Source organism: Zophobas morio, unplaced genomic scaffold (genome assembly GCF_036711695.1).
Source record: "Zophobas morio isolate AGI-343-1 ecotype UQ-CSIRO unplaced genomic scaffold, CSIRO_AGI_Zmor_V1 ptg000030l, whole genome shotgun sequence".
NCBI classification, from domain to species: domain Eukaryota; kingdom Metazoa; phylum Arthropoda; class Insecta; order Coleoptera; family Tenebrionidae; genus Zophobas; species Zophobas morio.
In genome coordinates, this window is record NW_026972135.1 from 18,996,962 (window position 1) to 19,007,226 (window position 10,265).

Here is a 10,265-nt window from a genome sequence, read left to right on the forward strand (position 1 = left end):
TACTTGTCCCCTCCAAAGAATTGATGACGTCACCTTAAAAATTTGCTGAATAAATCCTATCTAAAATGTACAAAATATGATGAGTCTGTACTTGTGACTTATCATTCCATTCATATGTATTTTTTGTATGAATGGGTGAATTTATTTTATTTATTTAATCAGGAACTACAAAACCGAATGCTTTGAAATTTTGGAGAAGTTTTACAATTATGATAGGTATGGAAAATTTTTAGTCGAAATATATTTCCTCATCCCCCTAAAAAATCGATGACGTCGCCTCAAAATTTTGCTGAATGTCCTATCTAAAATGTACAAAATATAATGAGTCTGTACTTGTCATTTATCATTCCATTCATATTTTTTAGATTTGCTTAACAGGTGGCTCAAAAAAATTAATGAATGTCTATTTATTTTTTTTATTAAATCAGGAATAGTTCACTTCATTTTACCGAAAATTTGGAGTTACAACACTGTTACTATTAGTATTACAATGCACCAACTCAATTTGATAGACACAAAATTTTGTAAAGTAAAAACTCTTTTGAAACATGCCGTAGCACGCTTATTTACATTCACTTTAATATTGCAGGCGTGTATTTGTTTTGTTGCGCTGACTAGGTTCCGTGAATGTGGTATACACAAGTTACAATCAACCAATTGTGAAGTACACCATCAAAAATTTAAATAAAATCCAATATTTTATATAATAAGCGGAAGTCGAAGCAATAAAAAAGTCTGGGCGACCATCGGTATTGTTTGCAGTTTCTCTGTTTGACTCTCACGTGTACAATCTCAACAAGTGTTACCGCTTGTTGTCTTAAATTAAGAATTATACATAAATGATTTGGGTCGCCTTTGCTGATACACGCGACATACGTGACTAAACTGGTTCGTGTCCTTGCCAAAATGTTGATGACGCCATTGCATTTTTTTTAAATTGGCCGGCTACAAGAATGTATTGAGAAAAAAACATAATAGGCATGCAGTCGTCATGTTTCCGATAGCGAGGGAAGTACCGTCTAAACTCTTTAGACAAATCGTTTAAGAATTGCGTAAAAATCTTCGATTTCTTAGCTGCATGGTTATCAGAAAAGTGTTTTAAGAAAGATTTTATTTTTTTGTACCATGAAATATCGATATCGTGTTTCACAATTATCGTTGCTTTTAGTTAGCGTGTTGATATCACAACAAAGCACATACTTAATGAGATAGCGACCACCGCACACTTATGAACTCATCATATACTTATTTATATTTAACACTTTTATAAAATCTGTCCCCGCCCCCCGTACAAATTTTGTAAGAAAACAAGTTTTTCTATGAAATTTTGCATATGTCAGTCACTTAAAAAATATTTCATCTTCAATGATATTAGACGGTTTTAAATTTGAAAATGGCGATTGGGCTCCATTTTGGAAACAATTTAAATAGCAAAATAAATAATACTAAATACTTGCTCGTATTATTTTTCAACTGTGTAATGTTATCAAGTTGCCACGCCCTTTTTAACTTTTAACTTCGCAATTAATTAATTACTTTGGCCTAATTAATTACTGATTAATAAATCTTTATTCTGAATTACATCAGACGATGGAAACTAGATACCATCTAGGCAACACATTCCAATATCAAAGAGAACTGAATAACATTCGATTTGACACATACTTATGAAGATCAGAACACAAAAAACAATACACTGCCATATTCGAAATATAACGAGATTTCGACTCATTGACATTTAAATTTTATCAAAATAGCCCGTAGTCGTCATTTTGGAATCTAGAAATGTGTAGCCTCAGTTCGAATATCTTGTAAAAGTTAAATAATAACTAAATACTTCAACAGTTGGAAAACTTTCTAGTTCTACATAACGAAATCTTTTATGAAATTGAAAAGCCTTTTATTTTTTGAAAGAAGACACCATTTTTGACAAAAATGCATTTTAACTAGAGAAAATCCAGTTAAAATCAAGACGGGACGACTTCGCATCTCACTTTTTGTCAACACCCCTGTTTGAGCATACAAAACTCAGCTCGTGGTTTCACACACGTGAGCTTTAAGTGACAATAACACATACACACACCTCCGGCATCACCTTTTCCTCGAAGGAATCCGCCTAATTATTCCGGATATCATGTTCTGGCTGAAGCTGACACGGCCACAGCGGTGAAAAAACCGGCAAAATCAGCGCAGCCACAGTCACATGCAACCGAATTATTTGCGGTAGCTGAAACGCGAATTTTCCGCATAGATTTTGTAATTCCACCCCTATATTCCTGAAATCATCCGCCCCGTTCTAGAATGTCTCTTTCAGAAACATTGTCACTGCTCAGCTAAATATTTTCAGCACATTTAACCCGACCGTATGCTCGCGAGTGAAACACAACGTTGACACATCTGTGTTCAACAAGCGGTGTACAGGTTCGGCCTGAAAAATGACACGAAAAATTCAGGAGGGCGTGTAGTGTTTTACGGTTTATTACTGGAAGATGAACGGACAAAGCCCATAAGGAATTTCGAAGATTATGACAAATTTGATGTTTTTTTTTCAATATGTTGAATTGTTGATATTTTGTCTATATCTAATTGTTCTTTATTTTAACGTGTAGAGTACTGTAGAGGACTGCGCGGCACATATTGGAAACAGAAGCATAATTTGAGACTTGTAGTCCGCGATCTGTCTGTTGGAGGTCAAAAAAATTTGGAGCTATCATTTACAATGATTTTCAAATATATGTACAAGGGATTCTGTTTGAGGGTTTCACACCAAAGTTGTATTTTTTTATGGAACAAAATATATCCTATATATTTTTACAGATTTGATTTCTTACGAAAAACGAAGAAAATGATATTAGGTAAAAGGTTCTTTTATGCTTGCTTGCTTTGTGATGCTTAAAAAAATGCAACTTGCAAATTGTAGCCCTAAGCGATTTCTATGAAACTCAGACAACGTGCAAACTTCCGCCGCCAAACTGTTGGATATTCTGTATTAAATATTTTCAAGAATTATTTCTAGTAAAGCTTCTTAAACGGCATCAGTGCATTACAGGGGTTAAGGCTATTTCGGGAACGGAACATACTAGAGTAATTGAATGACTAGTAAATATGTGATTTTAATCACAAACATTACTCAAGTTTGTTGCAAAATTCGTGTAAATACAAACTATTTAAGTATTTAAAATTTATTTAGTTCTGAATTTAGTTCAGAAGTCTAAATGCTAAATCAACAGTATTGGAAGGTAGATATTTTAAAACTTTCGAAATTATCACAATTTAAAAAGCGCGCGTGAAGCCGTTAAGCTGGGAGCTGTTAAATAAGTCTGCTTAACACATAATGACTAGTATTACTTAGCACTACCGGCAATAATCCCACTTCTGCACATCAAAATACCACATTCTATCCCCACTCTGTCGGCAGGCGTGCGTAGCACGAGTGCGTAAGTAAATTCGTCGGTGCAATCGTAGTAAATATTTTTCCACGAGGTGATTCTTTTTATCGCTTTTGTGGTGTCGTGTCCGGAATTAATCTAATAAAGCTTCCATGTAGCTGAAATCCCATTCCTCATTCGTCCGCACACATATACGTCCACGTGTGCGAGTCATTAAACCAAAAAATCACATAATAAATGAATATTAATTCAATATGTCCCAACAGAAAAATTTTGTAGATTCGTCCGCAATACCTGCGATTCATGAAAAAAACAACGGACGTACTGGCCGAGAATTAACCGGTGACGGCCCGAAAAAACTCCTCTTCTCCCCTGAACATAATTGTAATAATTCTCAATTAGCGACACGACCGTACGTCCACCACCACCCTTTGAATAAATAAAACACACAGCCACGGAAATAAATTAATTTCAAAAACCGACACTGCCAAGTCTTTGCTCTCGCGTCGCACTCGTATCGTAGAAATTATATCTATGATGAAAGTTGTACTTTTATCTAATTTAAAAGTTTGGTTGATATAAATAAATTTCGCCGCGGCTGCACCGCTTGCCCGGAGTAATTAAAATATACTACGAACGATCTTGGTGGAGGTTGTGGGAAACCCTTCCAGGAGTCAAAAATGTCGGGGTTACAAGACGGGCGGTACTAAGAACATTCCAAGTTTTGCAGACTAAGAAAATTCATTGCTTTATATTCTTATTTTGCAGATGTAACTGCACACTCATCTGTTTATATAATGTATCAGCAACTCATAGAAATTCATAGAATAATTTTCAGATTAAAGTACGGCATGGAAATGTTTTCTACGGATTGATTAAAAGGCTAAAATCGAAGTTCAATCTTGTTAGTGCAGACAAAGGTTACTCCATTTTAAAAAACCACGATAGTTTTTACGTAAGAATGAAAACATTTTGTTGTAAAGTAAATGGAAGATGAATCTAGTTTATTGCTGAATCTATAGAAGGATTTCGACAAAATTTTCCAATGAAAAACATTTTTTAGTCGGTCAAACACTCGACGAAGCGTATGAGATGACTGAAAATGTCAAAAAAATTATAGTTGTGGCTGATTTTCCTAAAATATTTTTATATTTTCACTGAAACACCTCTTCATGCAGCAATTGGGAAGAGGTGTTTGTTAACTACCTATTTTCGCTACGGCATGGGTTTGTTAAAGCGAAATCAACAGTTACTAATTTGTTTTTAAAAACACAATTTCGGGTCCATTGTCTTGGTAGGGGTAGCCAGGTCGACTGATGTTTCAAAAGCATTTGACCGTAGTGCTGTTGCATAAAAGGGAAAATTTTGGTTTCTCTAAATTACTAACTCTAATTTTTGATTCATTCGTATCTCTCAGTTATCGGTCAGTATACTTTACAAAAGTCGTTCATCTGACAAGTTTGTCCAAATATCGAATGTTTCACAGTGTTCAATTTTGGGTCCTCTGCTCTTTAATATATACGTTAAGGATATTGTGCAAAAAGTTAATATATAATTGTTTATTATGTGTAGGCAGACGATCTTAAGATATTTGATCATATTAGATCTCTTGATGATTACGATGTCCTTCAGCAAAATATCGATTATGTATACGAGTGTTCCATTAGCAACCAAGTGTTAATCAGGGATAAATATAGAATTAAATCTTACTCCAAAGATTCATCTTTAATTACTTTCAACTTAATTATACTTTCGCTGGAGTTGTGTTGTGTATGTTGTCTTTTTTTGTAGTTCTTTTTTTTTATTTTCTTCTTTTCAATATTCACATTTTGCTATTTGTTTTTCTCTCTTAGTAAATGGGCCCTCAGGCGTATATAATAATAATAATAGATGGAGGCCAGCGTCCAAACTCCTAATTTTTTATGGATGATTACCGGCACTAAAGCGATAACGATTTGTTTTAGGTACTATTCAAAACTATAGCTTGCTATTAATATTAAACAGTATCTGTTTTAATAAATTATTATTATCGTCTAAATGAAAATGGCAGTCTTTGGCAAAAAACAGCAATAAATTAAAAAGCTTTATTAAAGATTGTGTCATGACTTAAAAAACTTTGGCGCCTTGAACACTGATATATAGATACCACACTGTAATGATTTTGGATGATAATTTTATACCTACCTTAGTTGCTAGGGAATTCCTCATGTTGTCATGTTACTCATAACTTCATAAATCATATTAAATGAACTTAACAGGGTATGATAATATAGATCTGTATTGTCGGTATCTATCAGAATTACTTACTACGATGTTATAATACTTACTTATTTTGAAACTTATAACAGGTAAATATGATCTCTACCGATGATGAAAATTATGTTTCTACTTTTTATTCTTGATCGATTTTTATTGCCTTCCCTAAGAAACAGAAAATCTTCTGTTTCACTTTGTGAGTGGTAATTATATTCCTTTTTGAATGGTTATTTGTCTTTCATGTGCTGGAACAAATGCATTGAGGATGGTCAACGGTCTTAAATTTAGTCGGTTTTCATGATACTGTCAATAATGTTGTAGAACCTTATATTCCACCAAAAAAAAAAAAAAAACTAAAACCTTCTAAACAGCCTAAGGTTTAATTCTGGAACAAAAACAATGCTGCAAAAACTTAGCGTTTTAAATTTAAACATTCTAGAATCCTAAATGATTATTTGTAATTAAAGTGTATAGGATCTAAATAAAACAAACTTTCTCTGAATCTCTACAAATTGTATGTGGATAATGTTCACGCTTCCACTATCAACACTCCCCATTTTTACTATAAATTTGTTCGAGAGAAGTCAGTACAAAAGTTCTACTCTGTTCGTTAAATTTCTTTGATCAGTTTATTTTACCAATGATTCTTCCTAAAGTCTCAGATAACAGTTTACCTACTGCTCCGTTTAAATTTTGAAAAAGATCAAGAAGCAAAAATTGAAGCCTGAGGATATTTTGTATGGTGTTTTGCGAAGGAAAGTTTGGGAGAATCTGGGCTGATGGAGACTTTTTAAGGAACATTTACAGGAGGTTATAATCGTCAGAACGATCGAATTTGGGCATTACAGAACCCTCGAGAGCAGCTGTCAATGTGTGACTGGGACTTCTACGCATCATGTCACTGGACCTTTTTTCATCGACGCTGGATTATAATGTTTATTAGTACATTAATTAGAATATATCACTATTCTTTGTGCACGTGGCAATTAACAAATTATAAGAATACATATTTACACTAAATTTCAAATATCTTTGTCACTACAAAATTCTTCAATGTTGTAAAAACTTTGCATGCCAAGTAATGTTTTATTTTCTTTTTCTTTATTCGAAAATATTGACTACTTGTCCGATATTTTGTTAATCTTCAGTTTTTCAGACACAAATCTGTGTTATGAGGCGTATTAGAAGTATGAACATCGCGATGTGTCTTATAGCGGTGAATTTAGATATAACGTAAATCAAACAACGGAAGATATAAATAATTTCGGAGGCTTCCACGGTCGGAATCAATACATGATCGTTTTCCGGGTTGGAAACGTGTAAATTGAGTTTTTGGGCTCAACGTTTCGCCCACTTTCGTAAGTGACATCTTCAGGAGCCGGGTTAAGAATAAGGCAAAAGAGCACGGTAACTCAGTATGTCAAACATACCAGAGGCGAAACTCTACATTCTACAGGACGGCTCCTATTCTATTCTTTCTCGCACCCAGCTTCCCACATTAAACGTGAGATCACAACTCTTTTGAAATCGGGTGACTTGCCAACCCAGGTACTCAAACGTCGAATACCCCGAAACTGCAAACCACCACGTATGTACGGTCTACCCAAAATTCACAAAAACAATTACCGTCTCAGACCCATCGTCAGTACTTTAGAGTGTCCCACTTATAATACAGCCCAATATCTAGCCCGTATTCTGAAGGAATATACCGGAAAAACCTCCTCACATATTCTTAATTCCTCACATTTTGTCCAACTAATCTCCGCAATCTCTCTTGACCCCGAAGATAGAATTGTCAGTTTTGACGTAACATCTGTATTCACACAAAAAGTCCCTGTAGCTGAGTCCTTAACATTAATCCGTGAATTTCTTTTCAGTGACGGACAACCTTCACTTCGTGGTGATCTCGCGGGAGAAATCTCTAACCTCCACATATTTTACCTTCCAAGGCCAATTTTACAAACAAATCTCTGGTACTCCCATGGGATCCCCTCTCTCACCAGTCGTTGCCAATATTCTCATGGAAACTTTTGAAGACACAGCCATTGAATCCGCCCAACCCAAACCCAAAGTTAGGTTCCGCGACATGGATGACACATTTGTCATATGGCCCCATGGTCAAAACGCCCTTTCAGTCTTTCACGACCATCTCAACAGTCAACACCCCGACATTCAGTTTACCATGGGAGTGGAAACCAACAATTGTCTTCCTTTCCTTGATGTTATGGTAACAAGGTTACCCGAAGGCCGACTTGGTCATTCAGTTTATCGAAAACCTACCCATAGCGATAGATATCTTCACGCTACGTCTCATCACCACTGCACCCAAAAACGGTCTGTCATTGGCTCCCTAATTCATCGAGCCATTAAGATTTCTCAACCGGACAAACTCCAGAATGAATTAGAACATCTCCAAACATCTCTTCGACAAAATGGATACGACCACCACACTATCAAGTCAGGGATTCAACGTCGAATTAATCCCAACTCTGACAACATTTCAAATCGCCAAACTTATCTCCCATTCATTTCTCAGGTCACCGACCGTCTGGCCAAAATACTAAAAAGCCAAAAAGTTAAAACAATCTTCAAACCTGCAACTAAAATTGCACAAATTTTTCCTTCCGTCAAAGATTCTCGCCAAGCTCTAGACTGTAGAGGCATATACAGCATTTCCTAGTCCTATGGTGTAAAGTATATAGGAGAAACTGGTAGGTCCAAAAAAATTCGAGTTCAAGAACAAAAACGTTATCTCAGAACAGGCCTTCTGACTCACTCTGCCGTAGCTAGATACCAACATGAAACCGGTCACACCATCCTGTTTGAAAATTCCGAAGTTCTGTCCAAAGAACCACATTTCTATGACCCAAAAATCCGTGAAGCTATTGAAATCCATAAATCTCCACATAACCTCAACCGAGACAATGATTATTATCTGTCAAATATTTGGAAGCCCGCACTCGATACAAATGCTCGTTCCATCTCCCCCTACTCCACCCGGAGCCGGCCAATTAGCTTCAACCACGACGGTTTTCCCCACCACGTGTATAAATAGACCGTAACCAAATTCTTCCCGTCAAAAAAGTTTCGCCTCTGGTGTGGTTTACATACTGACTTACCGTGCTCCAGAAGATGCCACTTACGAAAATATGCGAAACGTTGAGCCCAAAAACTCAATTTACACGGTTCCAACCCGGAAAACGATCATGTAATGGAAGATATAAAGCGAGGCTAAGGTTATAATTTTAAAACTAATGCATGATCCTTACAATTGTCACGATATTTTAAACCACATAGAACTCTAACAGCTTTCCGCTGTAGAGCAAATATTCGGTCTCTTGAGTCCGGGTGAGCCCAAATCAATAGACTAACTGTGCTTGGATAAGAGCAAAATAGGTGCTCTTAAAGCTTCAAGGGGAACTTGGTTATAGAGGGGTCTAAGTGCAAAAATATTTTTACACAATTTATCCGCAAACACTTTCCCATGAACATTCCAAGTTAACTGACAATCAATGTGCAAACCCAAGAATTTAGTGGATTCTGAGTATTCTTCAGGTATTTTTTCTTTTTTTAAACTGAAAAACATATTAACACTTTTTTTTTGTTAGTTGTTAACTTATTACTGTGAAACAAACGAATAGCTCTGGACTGCGTCCTTTCATGGACACTAACAGTATCAGCGATGTGTTTACCTACTGTTAAAATGGTTGTGTCATCGGCAAAAAGTAATGAACGAGTCTATAAATATCTTGATGTAGACTAGAAATAGTAGGGGGTCCAATACTGAGCCCTAAGGTACAACGCGTGTAATGGAGAGGCTTGCAGAATTTGCAGACCCGTTCCTTACAATTTGACAACGCTCAACCAAAAAAGATGAAATTAACTGACAAGAGGTGGAATGTAAATTATACTTATTTCATTATAGTTTCATTATTAGTATTTCATGCGCAACGCAGTCGAAAGTCTTTGCCAAATTTAAAAACGACGCTATACCCACTTCAACTTTTTGCAAACATTTAATGACTTGTTGCATCAATAGTGGACTGGCCTTTCCTAAATCCACATTGAACTGGGGAAATTAATTTATTACCTTCCAAAAAGGAACTTAATTGATTGCAAAGTATTTTTTCCTATATTTTGGAAAAACTGGTAGTAATGCTATTAGTCGATAATGAGTTTACTACTGTCACTATTTTTATGGATAGGAACAATGACACCTGTTTTTAAACATTTTGGGAAGCTAAAATTTTTAATGCATAAGTTAAATAACTTAGTTAAAAGCGATATCAGTAATTTTTTTTTTATTTCTGAGTGAGAATCGAGGAATAATTTCTAAATTCACTTTGACATTTCGATTTTCCATGGGTAATCCAAGGACGAACTTCGATCTGAGAAGGTACCTTTCGCGACAAATCCGCACCGAGCGTTAATTTCAAAATACGATTTTTAAAGACGTTTTACAGTGAATGGGCGCTACGCAACGATTTGAAAAAATACTGGCCGACAGCTCTCGTTTACCGCCCACAAATGAATCGCTCAATAATAGTTTTAACGTGATCTGGGGAGATGTCCAGTCCAAACTTGGATATGGTACGCTGTATATTCTAAAAGATAATGTAG

The 10,265-nt window shown here is 35.6% G+C and overlaps 1 protein-coding gene across 1 annotated transcript; it reads left to right on the top strand.

Moving 5' to 3' along the window:
- The first annotated feature begins 7,062 nt into the window (after window positions 1–7,062).
- LOC135138683 (uncharacterized) lies at window positions 7,063–8,325 on the top strand. Its single transcript, XM_064068661.1, has 3 exons — window positions 7,063–7,149; window positions 7,194–7,443; window positions 7,523–8,325. The coding sequence occupies exons 1-3, from the start codon at window positions 7,063–7,065 to the stop codon at window positions 8,323–8,325; spliced, it is 1,140 nt and encodes a 379-aa protein (XP_063924731.1).
- Window positions 8,326–10,265: the final 1,940 nt, after the last annotated feature.

Bases quoted from the DNA above. Each gene is read 5' to 3' on its own strand.
- LOC135138683 (XM_064068661.1), top strand. From the start codon at position 7,063: ATGTCAAACATACCAGAGGCGAAACTCTACATTCTACAGGACGGCTCC. The intron at 7,150-7,193 runs GTGAGATCACAA...TTGCCAACCCAG, and splicing joins CCCAGCTTCCCACATTAAAC to GTACTCAAACGTCGAATACC. The intron at 7,444-7,522 runs GTTTTGACGTAA...ATTTCTTTTCAG, and splicing joins CCCCGAAGATAGAATTGTCA to TGACGGACAACCTTCACTTC.